This window comes from Monodelphis domestica, chromosome 6 (genome assembly GCF_027887165.1).
Source record: "Monodelphis domestica isolate mMonDom1 chromosome 6, mMonDom1.pri, whole genome shotgun sequence".
NCBI lineage: Eukaryota > Metazoa > Chordata > Mammalia > Didelphimorphia > Didelphidae > Monodelphis > Monodelphis domestica.
In genome coordinates this window covers 7,579,126-7,593,848 of record NC_077232.1, presented here as the reverse complement: position 1 = coordinate 7,593,848, position 14,723 = coordinate 7,579,126, and the positions used below count along the sequence as shown (strand labels likewise).

The following is a 14,723-nucleotide window of genomic DNA, read 5'->3' as shown; positions in this document are numbered from 1 at the left end:
CCAGCCTGGCCCCAGCCCTGCCCCTCCTTGCCAGGCCTAAACATGGGCACCCGCGTGGCTAGGGGCCGGATGGGGCTGGGAGGGAGGAGCTTGGAGGTAACGAACCCCCCAGGCAGGCAGCAGCAGGACAGGTGGACGTGGGGAGCCCCCAGAGGTCTGGGGCGGAGCCAGGATTCTGGGCCGCCCAGGCCTCTGCCCATGGGGGGTGGGGGCGCCTCGCTGCCCTTGGCCTCGGGCCCCCAGCCTGGTCCCAGCAGGGCCCGCCCTCTGCTCCCGCCCAGCCGGGGCTCCTCCCTCCATGGGCCGGCCAGAGGCGGGAGATGGGGGACTGGGCCGGCCCCTCCCCGAGGCGGAGCCAAGGGCGCCTGGCAGGGAGCGGCGCGGGCGGTTCGGCTGGCTCCCAGTGGCGGGGCGCGAGGGGGGACCCCGAAGAGGTACAGCCGGGAGGCCTGGAGGGCAGGGGCGGGAGGGGGCAGGGGGAAGTCGGGGCCCCGATCCACAGCCTGAGTGCGGCCAGCCGGGCCGGGCACGTCGGGCTGCAGCCCCGAGGTCGGAGCAGGAGCGGCTGCTGGCCCGGCTCCGGCAGGTCTTCCCTACCGCGCAGCACGTGCCCTGGTGCAGCCTCGGACGCCCCCGCTGCCCCCGGGGCCACGTTCCACTTGACAGGCTCTGCTGCCCTTTTGCTGCCCCCCTCGATGCCCCTCTGCCAGCTTCAGGCGCTTTCCCTGTGCCCGGGCAGGAGGAGCGCCAGCGGCCCAGGGCCAGTGCAGCAGCCCGTCCGGCGCTCCGACCCCTCCGTCTCCCATTTCCTCCGGCCCTTCGGTCCCCTCCAGCCCAGCCCCCACAGGACCCGCCTAGCTTGGCCCGGGGAGGAAACATCTGTCCAGCCCTCTGGCAGCTGGACGAGGGTCAGGACCTCCAGATGTGCTGCTGAGGGGCCGACTCCTCCCCCAAGCGGGCTGCCAGGATTCTGCCTCTGGGGGCGTTCTTGGAGGGAAGGAGCTCTCCCGGCTCTGGGGGGCCTCCCCCACCCCAGCGCGGTGACACAGGCCACATGGAATGTCCCCCGCCTCAAAGGCCCCTGTGTGGGGCTGGGGCCGACGGGCAGCATGTGGGGGTGCCCTGCGCCGTCAGCAGCCGCCCCCCACCGGGCTGTGCCAGGAGCCTCTCCTGCCCCTCCTCTGCTCAGGGGTGCATCCCTGCCCCGAGGCCCAAAGGGCCCACCCCAGGCAGCCTCATATCCCGTGGCTGGGGAGAGCCGTGTCTTCCCCCTTCCCAGGCTCTGGCCTTCCGTCCTCCGGGCCTGCTGACCCCAGTCCCTGCAGCCCCTCCAGGGGCCCTGCTCTGGGCCCCTCTGCCCAGCGGGTGACAGGGCGATGGGGCGGCTGCGGGGTGGTCGGTGCCCTGTGACCCGAGAACCTTCCTGAGGATGTGGTGGGGGGCAGGAGGGGTGGTTCGGGGACCCGGAGCCAGGGGCCACTTCCTGTCTCACAGGAAGGCTGCGCTTGCCGGACTGGCCACACTGCCTGCCAGAGCTTCGCCGCTGCGCCGGGGACCCCTGGCCCACCCCGCCAGGTAGGGAGCGCTGCCCTGGGCAGGGAAGGGCCCCCAACATCCCAGGCGGATGGGGGACGTTCCTCCGGCCTCCGCCTTGTCCCCCAGCCTTTAGGGGGTCCGGCCTGTGCTTCAGGCTGAGGAGGAAAAGGGAGGGGCTGGGAGGAAAGGCCCCCGGGGGACAGGACGTCCTCCCTTTGTCAGGGCCCAGCACCCTGCTGGCTCCGGCTGCCCCCGTGGCCTGCTCTCTGCCTCTCGGGGAACCCCCTCGTCAGAGCTCCCTGCTGGGACTGGGCTCGGAGTTTGCCTAGAACAGCCACCAGCAGCCGCCTGGGGGGCACAACGGGGGGAGCTCTAGGCTCCTTTTGGGGTGATTACACCCCCATCTCCTTGTGACTGGCCTAGAGCTAGAGGATTTAGAAGTCCTCCTTTAGGGGTCGTCCCCCTCTTTTGTTGGAGGAGAAACTGAGGCCCAGTGAGGCCAAGCAAACTGCCCCAGATGGCCCAGGAAGGGGGTAGATTGGGGTCTCTGCAGGAAGACCCCCAACCCCCCCAGATTCAGCTGAAGCTTTAGCCACCCCCAGAGAGCCTAGGACCCCCCTCCCCCAGGGAGGAAATGCGGGGGAAAGAGGAAGTGGCTTTGATGAGCCTGGGGCCCTGGAGGAGGGGGGCCGGAAGCAGACCCTGTCATGGGGGCGGGGAGCAGGGCCCGCACTCGGTTTGGGGGAAGTGAGGGATGGGTTCCTGTTTTCTGGCTGGGCTTCACCGGCCCCCCACTCAGTGGCCCTTCTCCCCAGACAGACGAGCCTCCCCCCATGGGCCCGGCGCCCTTGGGGTACCCGCAGAAAAGCAGGAAGTCTCGACACCCCCCTTCCCTTCCCTCCTCTCCGTGCTAGGAAGCTTCCTGAGGCCCCCTCTGTGGGACCCGCAGTGACCGCCGGCCCGGCCCCTAGGAGGGGTCGGGGCCACCGACAGGCCCCCTGCCTGCCCCAAGGCCAATGAGGCTGGCTTCCAGGGGGCCCAGGCCGGGGCGCAGATGTGGGCCGGCCGACCCGAGAGCCCCCGGAGGGGCCTGGCGCCCGTCATGCAGTCCGACGACCTCTTCGTCCGAAGGCTCCGCCAGCCCGCCCGGCCGGCCCTGACCCCTCACACCTTTGAGCCCAGCCGGCCCGGCGGAGCTGGGGGGCCGCTGCTGAGGAGCGGCAGCGACGCCGGCGAGGCCCGGCCCCCGCCCACGGCCAGCCCCCGTGCCCGAGCCCACAGCAACGAGGAGGGGGGCCGCGGCGTCGCCCCCGGCCGCCTCTTCGCCGACCCCCTGGCCCTGCTGGGCCTGCCCCCGGAGGGGGAGCCGCCCCCCGAGTTCCCGCCGGTCCCGGAGCCCCGCTGGTTCGCGCACTATGACGTCCAGAGCCTTCTCTTCGACTGGGGAGCCGCGGCCAGGGAGCCCCCCCCCGACACCCCTCCCACCCCCGGCCCCGCGCGGGACTCGGGCTCCGACCTGCTGCTGGGGGCTCCCGGCTTCCTGAGCGAGGTGGGGGGGGAAGGCGAGCTGGGCCTCGGGGGCTCGCTGCCCCCCGCGCTGCCCCCCGCGCTGCCCAACGCTGCCATCTCCATCCTGGAGGAGCCCCAGAGCCGCTCGGAGCCCCACAGCCTGGAGCACACCGACGCGGGGGCTGGCTACTACCGCAAGTACTTCTACGGCAAAGGTGAGGAGGCCGGAGCACGGGCCGTGCCGGGCCAGGAAGGGACTCCTGAGACTGACGATGGGAAAACGGGGTGCGAGACTGGAACTCGGGGCTCTGGGCCTCTGCTCCCCGGAATTGGGGAAGGGAGAGGCCGGAGGCCTGGCGTGACGGGCAGGGCCGAGGCCCGGGGCTGGGTGACCGGCCGGCCCCCCTCTGCCCCCAGAGCACCAGAACTTCTTTGGGATGGACGAGAATCTGGGCCCGGTGGCCGTGAGCATCCGTCGGGAGGAGAAGGAGGGCGGCTCGGCCAGCCCCCAGCACAGCTATCGCCTCATCATCAGGACGACTCAGGTGGGGCCGGGGGGCAGGGCCGCTGGCAGTGGGGGGGCAGGGCCGCTGGCAGTGGGGGGCAGGGCCGCTGGCAGTGGGGGGGCAGGGCCACTGGCAGTGGGGGGGGCAGGGCCGCTGGCAGTGGGGGGCAGGGCCGCTGGCAGTGGGGGGCAGGGCCGCTGGCAGTGGGGGGCAGGGCCGCTGGCAGTGGGGGGGCAGGGCCGCTGGCAGTGGGGGGGGCAGGGCCGCTGGCAGTGGGGGGCCGGGGGCAGGGCCTAAGGGGATCCCTTCACCCTCAGCTACGGACGCTTCGAGGCTCCATCTCCGAAGAGGTCCTGCCGCCTGGCCCCCCCCGGGGTCTGTCTCCCAAGAAGCTCCTGGAGCACGTGGCCCCCCGGCTGAGCCCCACCTGCCTGCGCCTGGGCTCTGCCTCCCCCAAGGTGCCGCGCACCCTCCTCACGCTCGATGAGCAGGAGGTGAGTTCGGGCCGCCTCTGCCCAGAGGCCGCAGAGCACCGGAGGGCCGTCCCGCCTGGACGCTCTTCTGCCCCCTCCCGCCCCGCAGCCCGTCTCGGCCCTCCCAGGCCAGCCCGGAGCGGGGGTCCCCGGGGCCTGGGAGAGCTGCTCTGCGCCCCGTGACGCCGTCTTCCCTCCCCAGCTAAGTCTCCAGCGCAAGGTGGGCGTCCTGTACTGCCGGGCTGGCCAGGCCTCCGAGGAGGAGATGTACAACAACGAGGAGGCCGGCCCGGCCTTCACCCAGTTCCTCACCCTCCTGGGGGACGTCGTGAGACTCAAAGGTTTCGAGCGTTACCGGGCCCAGCTGGACATCAAGAGTGAGTAACGCTGCTTCCGGGGGGCCCGCGGGGCTGGGGGGACCCTCTCTTGGGCTGCCGGCCCAGGGAAGAGAGCCTCGGGGTAGGAGTTGGCTACGTGACCTCGGCAAGTCCTTTCCCTCTCAGGGCCTCAGTCTTCCCATCTGTAAAATGGAAGCGTTGGACAGGAAGGCCTGGAGCGGGGGGGGGGGGGGTCCCACGGGCCCTTCGAGCGCTGCTCCGGGCCCCAGGGGCACCCCAGGACAGAACAGTGGCGGGGCTGGGCGTGGATTATCAAGCATCTGTGCTCCTTCCTAACAGACACATGCTGAGCCCAGAAAGGCCTTCCTCAGGGCCCCAGATTCAAGTGCCCCCAGCCTGCCTCCCTCCAGGCTTCTTGGGGCCCCCACAGGCATCTTCCCTCCCAGAACAGTCCTCCCAGGGTCTGTGCTGCCAGCCTTGCCGGGCTTAGCAGATCGGGAGGCATCCTGGCTCTGCCGTGAAATCTGCAATAATGCGCCCCCTTGGGAGAGCCTTCCTCACCACCCACAGACAGCCAGGACTGGGGGGGAACCCGCACCCCATTCTAGGAGATCTCAGAGGCTCGAGGAGCAGGAATGACTTGTCTAAGGTCACACAGGGAGTAAATACGAGAGATGGGATTAGAACTCAGAGCCTCTGCGCCGCCCCCCCCCAGTTATGTTGCTGCACAAAAGCTGTGGGCAGCTCTTAGCCCAGCACTCTTGGGGGGAGGGGGTCAGTCCTCGAGCTGCCCAGGGCCCCCACACTCCTTAGACTCTCAGTCACCAGTCACCGATGGGGGCTGCTGGTCCATTGGAGGGCAAGAAGTTTCCACACTGGTCTGGGCCTAATCATCATCGTCATCATCATAATAGCTGAGAGGAAGGGAGAAACAGTGTGCCCTGACTACCCTCATCTTACAGCTGAGGAAACTGAGGTCTAGGCGGGTCACTCCAGTGGGATAGGTTCGGCCCAGGATGCCAACGCGGACCTCCTGGATCTGGGCTCAGCCCCTTCCTCCAGACGGGGCTCTCTCGGTGGCCGTCTGAGCCTCAGCAAATTCAGAGAGCTGGGAGGAGGGGAGACCCGGGAGGCCCACAGGAAGGCCGGCGGGAGGACGGGCATTCCTGCAGGTGCCCAGAGATGCTGGTCAGATTCAGGAGCAGCTGGCAGCCTCCGGTTTGGCTGGACCACCAAGCCTGGGAGGGAAGTGAAGTAAGATAGGCTGGAGAGGAAGGTGCTGGCCAAGAGGGGGGCCCGTCTGTCTGCCGTCCTAGAGGGGACGAGCAGCGCCATCATCAGGCCTTAGAAAGGGACTTTGGACAGCTTTGTGGGGGGAGAGTTGGAGAGCTCAAGAGAGAGGAGAAGAGTGAAGGGAGCGGGTGATGGGTGGCTGGGTGGAAGGATAGATGGATAGATGGAAGGATGGATGGATGGATGAATAGATAGATGGAAGGATGGATGGATAGATGGAAGGATGGATGGATGGATGGATGGATGGAAGGATGGATGGATAGAGGGAGGAAGGGATGGAAGGATGGATGGATGGATGAATAGATAGATGGAAGGATGGATGGATAGATGGAAGGATGGATGGATGGATGGATGGATGGAAGGATGGATGGATAGAGGGAGGAAGGGATGGAAGGATGGATGGATGGATGAATAGATAGATGGAAGGATGGATGGATAGATGGAAGGATGGATGGATAGATGGAAGGATGGATGGATGGATGGATGGATGGAAGGATGGATGGATAGAGGGAGGAAGGGATGGAAGGATGGATGGATGGATGAATAGATAGATGGAAGGATGGATGGATAGATGGAAGGATGGATGGATGGATGGATGGATGGATGGAAGGATGGATGGATAGAGGGAGGAAGGGATGGAAGGATGGATGGATGGATGAATAGATAGATGGAAGGATGGATGGATAGATGGAAGGATGGATGGATGGAAGGATGGATGGATAGATGGAAGGATGGATGGATGGATGGATGGATGGATGGATGGATGGATAGAGGGAGGGAGGGATGGAAGGATGGATGGATGGATAGAGGGAGGGAGGGATGAATAGATAGATGGAAGGATGGATGGATGGATGGAGGGATGGAGGGATAGATGGAAGGATGGAGGGATGGAAGGATGGAGGGAGAGAGGGATAAAAGGATGGATGGAGGGAGGGATGGAAGAATGGATGGATGGTTAGAGGGAGGGAGGGAGGGATGGAAGGACAGTTGGATGGAAGGAAGGATGGAAGGACAGTTGGATAGAGAGGGTCCTGAGGTGGTAGCATCTGATGGGATAGTGGGGGTAGGAGCAGAAGGGGGGGAGGACAGTTGTAAGTCTGAGTGACTGGAAGAGCAGTGTGGACACCCTTGGGAAACAGGAAGTATGGGTGGTGCTCTGGGTGAGGCTGCCACTTCGCCGTGTTTTAGGGTGAGGTGCGTGGCAGGACTTGTGACAGCAGGAGCTGGTGACTCAGGACTGGCACTCAGAAGAGCCGAATTCTAGATTTAGGGGCTCTTCGTGTAGGCCCGAATGGGCTCCGCGAGGAAGATGATGCAGAGAGCAAAGAGGGTCGGAGAGAGCGCTGGTGCTGGGTTGGCTATCGGTGGGGATGTGGGAAAGGAGGCTGCGAAGGAGCAGGCAGAGGGCCGCGGGGGGAGCAGAGATGGGTGTTATCGGCAGCCGCAGGGTTTCTGGAGGCCCCGGCAGGGCCTGCCACGGGGACATCCTTGATAACCTCCCAAGGAGCACATCCAGGCCGGGGTGGAGGAGCAGGTGGGGGCGGGAGGCAGCCAGGGGAGATAAGCCTCTGGGGATGGGGGGGCTGGACCAGCTGCCAGAGGGGGAGGTGGGGAAAGGGTGGAGAAGGCCCCGGGCTCTGGGGGAGCCGGCAGTGAGGACTGGTCAGCCTGCGAACGGCCAGGGCCGGGCCGGGGGAGGGCAGAAGGCCTCGGGGTGGTGCCGGTGGAAGGCAATAAGGAGGTTCGTTCGTCCTGGGGGGGAGAAGCTGGGGGCCCCCTTGAGGCTTCACGGGATTGGGGCGCACGTCCAGGAACGCTCCCTACGGCCTCGGCTGCCCACCGCACGGCCACTCGCTGGGGATGTCAGTGGGGATTCGGAGCGGCCAAGGGAGGCAGCCAGCCACGGGCCGTCCCAGGGACTCGGGGAGGCTCCTGCATGCCTGAAGTGTCTCCCTGAGTGTCCTCTTTGGGCCCGCCGGCCGGACTAGCAGAGCCGAGGCTCGGGGGGCTCTGGGGGACTCGGGGGGCTCTGGGGGACTCGGGGGGCTCTTCTCCCCACGGGTGTAGGCAGGGCGCTGGCCGGGGAAGAAGGGAATGTCGATCGCGGGCGTCTGCGTCCGAGGCGGCCGCCATTGATGTCTCTTCTCTCCGTCCCCCTCTGTGGCTCTTGGGGGGCTCCCGTGGCTGGTCCCAGATACGGGGAGGTGGGGCGACGGGGTGTGATTCGGCTCCTTCGCCCGCCATTTCCTCGGCGAATCCTCTTCCTCCCTGTTTCTGCCTCGCGCCCCCGGGCCGGCCTTTCCCCTGGCAGGAGGGAGAAGGGCCAGGCCCGTGCGGCCCCTGGGCTGCCCCCCAGCACGGCCGGCCCCAGCGTCTCCTCCTTCCTTCCCGGGCCACAGCCGACTCGACAGGGACCCACTCCGTCTACACCACCTACCAGGAGCACGAGATCATGTTCCACGTGTCCACCATGTTGCCTTACACCCCCAACAACCAGCAGCAGGTGAGGGCGGGCTGTGCGGCCCCCGGGACTCAGTTTCCTTTTCTGTAAAATAGAGGGCGGGGAGGGGCTCCCCTCCGTCAGGGGGCCCTGGAGGGCCGGAGCCCCTTCCTGAGGCCGCCCCCGCCTGCTCCCCAGCTCCTTCGGAAGAGGCACATCGGCAACGACATCGTGACGATCGTGTTCCAGGAGCCGGGCGCCCGGCCCTTCTGCCCCGCCACCATCCGCTCTCACTTCCAGCACGTCTTCCTGGTGGTCCGGGCCCACGCGCCCTGCACCCCCCACACCACCTACAGGTCTGTGCGGCCTGGGGGTGGGGGGAGGGGCGCCTCCCGCAGCCCCCCCCCCCCCCCCGGCTGACGCCACCTCCTTCCCTCCCCCGCAGCCTGGCCGTGAGCCGCACCCAGGACACCCCAGCTTTCGGCCCGGCCCTGCCCCCAGGCGGGGGGCCCTTCCCGGCCTCGCCCGCCTTCCGGGCCCTGCTGCTGGCCAAAGCTCTCAACGGGGAGCAGGCCGCGAGCCGGGCCCGCAAGTTCCACGCCATGGCCACGCGCACCCGGCGCGACTACCTGCTGGAGCTGGCCACCAACGAGGTGACCACCACGTCCCTGGACTCGGCCTCCCGCTTCGGCCTGCCCTCCCTGGGGGCCCGGAGGCGCGATCGGCCCCGGGGCCCCGGCGGAGAGCTGCAGGCGCAGGGGGCCCTGGTGTGGGGGGTGCGGGCCGCGCCGGGGGGCGAGGAGGGGGCGGCCGCGGTGCCCTGCCTGCTGGGCATCTCGGCCGAGACGCTGGTGCTGGTGGCCCCCCGGGACGGCCGGGTCGTCTTCAACTGCTCCTGCCGGGACATCCTGGCCTGGACCTTCTCTGACCACCAGCTGGACCTGTACCACGGCCGGGGGGAGGCTCTGACCCTGCGCGTGGGCGGCGCCCCTGGCGAGGCTGTGGGCGAAATTGTGGCCAGACTGCAGGTGAGGGTGGGGGCTAGCAGGGGCAGAGGCCAAGCAAGGCCGAACATTTGTCCCCCTACAGGGGAGAGGCAGGAAGGGTGCCAGGGAGGAGCCCTGCCCCCTCCTCGGCCCCCCGGGGCTCCCCTTCCCTGGCCCCCAAGAAAGCAGGGTGCTAGGGAGGAGCCCTGCCCCCTCCTCAGCCCCCCGGGGCTCCCCTTCCCAGGGACCTGAGAGAGCAGGGTGCCAGGGAGGAGCCCTGCCCCCTCCTCAGCCCCCCGGGGCTCCCCTTCCCAGGGACCTGAGAGAGCAGGGTGCCAGGGAGGAGCCCTGCCCCCTCCTCGGCCCCCCAGGGCTCCCCTTCCCAGGGACCTGAGAGAGCAGGGTGCCAGGGAGGAGCCCTGCCCCCTCCTTGGCCCCCCGGGGCTCCCCTTCCCTGGCCCCCGGGGGCCTGAGAGAGGTCTCCCTTGCAGCTGGTGAGCCGAGGCTGCGAGACGCGGGAGCTGGCCTTGCCCCGTGATGGCCAGGGCCGGCTAGGCTTCGAGGCAGACAACGAAGGCTTCGTGAGCCACGTGGAGCGCTTCACCTTCGCCGAGACGGCCGGCCTGAGGCCTGGGGCCCGGCTCCTGAGGGTCTGTGGCCGCCCCCTGCCCCGCCTGGGCCCTGGGGCTGCCGCAGCCCTCCTGCGCTCGGCCCCCAAAGTCTGCGTCACCGTCCTGCTTCCCGACGAGAGCGGCCGGCCCCGAAGGTCAGAGCGCCGCCCCAGCCCACTTCCCTGGTCTGTCGTCCGGCCCGGACCTGGCCTGGGATTCCCCCATGAGGCTTCCTTTGGGTGCTGAAGGCCCTTCAATCTGTGATGTCTCCCCTGGGGGGATCCACATAGGGTCGGGGGGACTGGCTTCTGCCCAGGAGAGGTCAAGGCTCTGTGGGAACCCCCCACCCCCAAAGCGCCCGCTGGTGAGGGAAGAGCATAGAGGCTGAAAGGGATGCCAACCTCCATGCCAGGCCTCCAGCCCTGGTGAGCTCTGGACATAAGGCAGTGGAGCGGGGGGGGGGAACCCTGGGCCTCAGTTTCCCCGTCTGTCCACAATGCCTTGCATCTGCTTCTTCCCAAGAAGCTGGTTCTAGCTCCCTGCCCTCTCCCTTCTCCCATAGGAGTTTCTCTGAGCTCTATGAGATGTCACTGCAGGAGCCCGGCCGCAGGGGGCTCCAAGGGCCCGGGTCCGAGGGCTCCCCAGGAGCAGGTCTACGCCCAGCCACAGTCCAGATGCTTCATAGTCTGTGCCTACAGGATGGGTCCCCGGCACCCGGGCCCCTTCCAGGCCTCACGGAGGAGAGGACTGAGTTCCTGCACAGCCAGAGTGGTCACTCTCCCCCGAGGTCAGCATCATCCCCTTGCCGAGCCCCCCTCGGTTCTTGCCCTGTTCCTAAGCCATTTCTCTGGACTGTGTCTCCTCCTGATGGGGGCTGCCCCAGGGACAAGCTGGCATCTCTCCTGGTACCCTGGCATCCCCCACACTCACTGTCCCTTCCCTTCTGGCCTCCCCAGCTCCCTGGCAGACAGGGTCCCAGTCCTGCCGGATGCCACCCCAGACCTTCTCTTGGTCACCACCTCTAAGTCCCCCCAGCCTGATCCAGACCAGGTGAGTGCTCATGGCCCCCCAGGGGTCCCGGGGCTGGCAGGGAGGGGTGGGGAAGGCCATGCATCCATGCCACCTCGTGCCCCCCGACTCAGGCTCTCCCCGATAGCTCCACTGGACAAGAAGCTCTGGAGAACCCAGCCGCACTGCCCAGAGAGCTGAGCGACTCCTTCCTGCCACGGACCCTCTCCTTAAGGAATTCCATCAGCAAGAGTAAGTGGCGCCCCAGATGGGACGAGAGGCCTCATGCTGGAGCTGGCGGGCAGCAGGAGGGCTGGGTTCCGGCCGAGCCAGGTCTGCTCAGGCGGCCTCTCCTCTGCCCCTCTCAGTCCTATCAGAGGCTGGAAGCGAGCCCCTGGAAGAGGAATGGAAATCCATCTCCGAGATCGCTTCTACCTGCAATAGCATCCTGGAGGCTCTCTCCCAGGAGGGTGAGCCCCACAGGGCCCGGCTCCAGAGCAGGGGAGGGGGCGCCTCCGTACTGGGCAGCTGGAACGTCCAGGGATAAGAGGGCCAGTCTAGGCGGAGCACCACTCCCTCACCTTTCCCAGGCTCATCTGTAAAGTGGGGCCGTATGGGTGACTTTTCTGCTGCTGGGGCAGGTTGGAAGGAGGAGACTTTTGTTGTCCTCAAAGCCGTCTCTGTGTCATCATCACAGGCCAGCAAGTGCCAGAGAGCGGAGACCCCAGGGAAGCCCTGAAAGCTGAGCCTGAGTAAGGATCCCAGGCGGGGCCCTGGGCCCGAGATGGCTATCGGGCTCCAGAAGGGTGCGGGGTGCCTCCGCTCCATTACCGGGGCCTGAGAGTCCCCAGAAGGAACCATGGCGGGAGAGGGGAGGCCATGGCCAACACCACCCCATGGGAAGGGAATTCGGCCCCTAATAACAGGGAGCTCATTAGCCGCCCAGGAGGGCTGGGAGGGCGGAAAGAGGTCCCAGGCCTTTGCCCTTAGCTGGGGCATCTGCCAGGCTTCTCAGGTGCCCTTCGTGCCCACAGACCGGGCCCTGGAAGCCTGTCCGAGAAGGTCTCCCACCTGGAGATGATGCTGAAGAAGCTCCAGGAGGACCTGCAGAAGGTGAGGAGGGAGGCCGGCCCAGAGGGCGGGACGGGCCGGGCTCTGGTGGCCCCCCTGCATCCCGCCCTCCCATCCTCCCAGGAGAAGGCGGACAAGGCGGCTCTGCAGGAGGAGGTTCGCAGCCTGAGACACAACAACCGGAGGCTCCAGGCCGAGTCCCAGAGTGCGGCCGCCCGCCTGCTCAGGGCCTCCCAGCAGCTCGGCGCTCCGGGCCCCTGAGCCACGGCCGGACGCCGGACGCCCTCCCACCTCGCCTGGCCCCGGTGCCCTTTCCGTGGGCACGAGGGGAAGGTGTGCCCCGTGGCGGCCCTTCCTGGAGCCCGCGTGTCCTCGGAGGACCCCCGACCTGTCTGCAAATCCCGCTCGGCACCAGAGTCCTCGGCGCGGCGGGGAAAGGGTGGCCCTGACCGGGAGCCACAGGTGGACTCGTCCCTCCTCCCTCCGGAGACACAGGAAGGCCGGGCCGGGAGGGCTCCTGCCTCTCGAGGGTCTGCCAGAGAAGGGGAAGGGGCTTCCGAGGCCCCCCAGGCCAGCCCCCCGCCCAGAGAGGGCCCAAGACGGGAACGAGGCCAAGGACTGGGGAGTGACTGAAGCCTGAGGAAGCGGGTGGGGATCTTGGGGCCTCGGAAGCCCCCCAGGCCCACCCCGGCCCTGCGGTGAGGGACACAGAAATAAAGTGCGGAGAGCCCCGTCTCCCCCTCCCTCCCTGGGCCTCTGACTGTCCGCCTCCGGCCCTCCCTTCCTTTCTGGCTGGCGTCGGCCCTCGGGGCTGATTCGTCCCAACGCTTGTGGGCCCGGAGCAGGGCTCTGGCCGGCCTGTGTCCAGGGGCAGCCAGGCCCACGATGGGGGACCGAGTCAGTGGGGAAAGCCCCCACGGTGCGGGTGCGGCTCCGGGCTTAGGGAGGCCCCGCCCTTCTCCCCCTCCTGGCCGCAGACTGAGGCCCTTTGTGAGCCTTCAGCACGAAGCCCCCGGGGGGGGGGGGGGGTCCTGTCCCACCCGAGCACGCAGGGAGCAAACGCCTTTATTGACAGCCACACGCTGCGCTGGGAAGGAGGCCCGAGAGCAGGGCCGTCTTGCCTGGAAGCCGGGGTGCTCTGGCAGAGGGGGGGCCTTCCGAGGCTCGGGGGAACAGCGGGGCTTCCCCCCTCCTCACCGGAGGCTCCAGAGCTTGTCCCCACCAGGGTCCATCTGGGGTCCCCGGGTTCTCCCTTCTCCAGGCTTCCGGGGTCCCCCCAGCGGCCTGAGGCTCCGCCTTCTCCCCATCCTCCACTCGCTGAAAGAGCTTCTCGGCCTCGCGGAGGGAGCCCAGACCCCGGGCTGGCGGCCCCCCTTCTGCCCTCCGGGCCCTTGCACACAGGCCGGCCCATCCAGTCCTGCAGGCTTGTCCCGCTCTTCACGGCGCCTTTTGGGGTCTTCTCGGCAAGACCCTGCGGGGGTCGGCCATCTCCTTCTCCGGCTCCTTTGACAGATGGAGAAACGGAGGCAAAAGCTCTCCGTGCCATCCAGTGCCTCCCTTCCCCACGGAACACGGCCTCAGCGCGTTCAGCCTTTCCAGCGAGGGTGTCCTCTTGAGGCCCCCAGAAATGCAGGCCTGCCTGGGGAAGGGGCTCCGCATCATGTCACCTGACCCACTTCCGCCAGGTTTGTGTGACGAGCACCCGGCCCGCAGTCGGGGGATTCGGGCAGGATGCCGGCGAGCCGGGTCTTCGGGAGTCAGAACTCCTGGGGGCCAGCCATGAAGTCTGTGTAACTCCCTTAATGCCTCAGTCTCCTCCTGTGTAAAATGGGAGCAACATAACGCTGTCTCCCGCCTGATAAATGTTTCTCCTCCCGGACGGGGGTGGAGTGGCCTTGGATAAGTCACTTTCTCCTCTTAATGGTTTCTGTTCTGGGGGCACATCGGGTGGTGTGGAGTCACCAGGAGACAATCCATAGAAACAGGGGAGAAAAGAGCAATAACCAGCCAGGAGGTGCCCATGAAAGCATACAGACCAGGTGACAGCCTTGAAGTGTCGGAGGGGATGTCTCCATTGGACCACCCTGCCTGGCTGGCTGCATGCAGAGCTGTTCATGGAGGGGGAAGAGAAAAGGAAAACTGAGTCACAGCTTCCGAGGGGTGGAGAATGGGAAGAGCACGTGTCGGGGGCGGAGCCATGGGAGGCCCCGCCCCAGAGGCAGGAGCCCGAATTCTTTGCATCGAGCGTGTCCAACTAGGCAAAAAAGGAGGAGGGGCTCTCAGCGTGGCCCCGCCCAATGCCCCACCCCCCTCGCGGAAGGGATGGGTGGCCCATGCGCATGCCCAGCTACTAGGCCGGCTGGGGAGAGCTGGCTCCTCCCCACTTTCACTCACCCCGGCTCCCATCCTCTCTCGTGGTCACTTCCTGTCCGCTCGGACAGTCCGGGCCGGCCGAAGGAGCAGCCAACCAGGGACTAAGCATATTTCCTTGGGGACGTTCAGACACACACATCCAACTGGTAGCACATAACCCCGATATAGTACGCATGCGCAAACAGGAAGCGCCCAAAATTCTCATCCATACGGTAGGGGCGATTGCTTTTAAAACAAATTTTGGCAGAAGAAAACGCCTTAAATGGGGCGGGTCGGTGCGCACGCACCAGTAGCTGCCCTCCCCAGTCAATCTCAACCCGTAACGGAGGGGACAGGGACCCTGAACTCAGTCGGCAGCCTGCCCCCTAGTTCGAGGAAGGGGCTTCCACTCTTGGGTGGAGGTGCTCAGGGCAGGGGCATCTGGACCTGAGACGGGGAGCCCGGAGAGTCATCCAAACCGGGGATGGGCTGCTTGGGAGAGCTCCAGGCCAGGACTGATGCCCCCCCCCCCCCTGGAAACGTGGGCCCGGGGCCGCCTGTTCACATCGGGATTGCGAGTCAATGCAGTGAGCACACCAG

The 14,723-nt window shown here is 67.1% G+C and overlaps 1 protein-coding gene across 1 annotated transcript; it reads left to right on the top strand.

Annotated features, from left to right (window-relative positions):
* The first annotated feature begins 301 nt into the window (after positions 1-301).
* SIPA1 (signal-induced proliferation-associated 1) lies at positions 302-12,531 on the top strand. The gene is made up of 17 exons (XM_056801340.1): positions 302-434; positions 1,495-1,575; positions 2,451-3,260; positions 3,463-3,590; positions 3,869-4,045; positions 4,227-4,401; positions 8,055-8,158; positions 8,294-8,451; positions 8,541-9,123; positions 9,573-9,847; positions 10,255-10,479; positions 10,649-10,742; positions 10,835-10,952; positions 11,069-11,170; positions 11,398-11,452; positions 11,735-11,813; positions 11,895-12,531. The coding sequence occupies exons 3-17, from the start codon at positions 2,591-2,593 to the stop codon at positions 12,030-12,032; spliced, it is 3,081 nt and encodes a 1,026-aa protein (XP_056657318.1). The 5' UTR covers positions 302-434; positions 1,495-1,575; positions 2,451-2,590; the 3' UTR covers positions 12,033-12,531.
* Positions 12,532-14,723: the final 2,192 nt, after the last annotated feature.

What these genes read in the sequence shown, in the direction of transcription:
- SIPA1 (XM_056801340.1), top strand. Translation starts at nt 2,591, where the DNA reads ATGTGGGCCGGCCGACCCGAGAGCCCCCGGAGGGGCCTGGCGCCCGTC. An exon ending in GGAGGCTCTCTCCCAGGAGG is followed by an intron (nt 11,171 to 11,397) that starts GTGAGCCCCACA and finishes TCATCATCACAG; the next exon opens with GCCAGCAAGTGCCAGAGAGC. An exon ending in GCCCTGAAAGCTGAGCCTGA is followed by an intron (nt 11,453 to 11,734) that starts GTAAGGATCCCA and finishes TCGTGCCCACAG; the next exon opens with ACCGGGCCCTGGAAGCCTGT.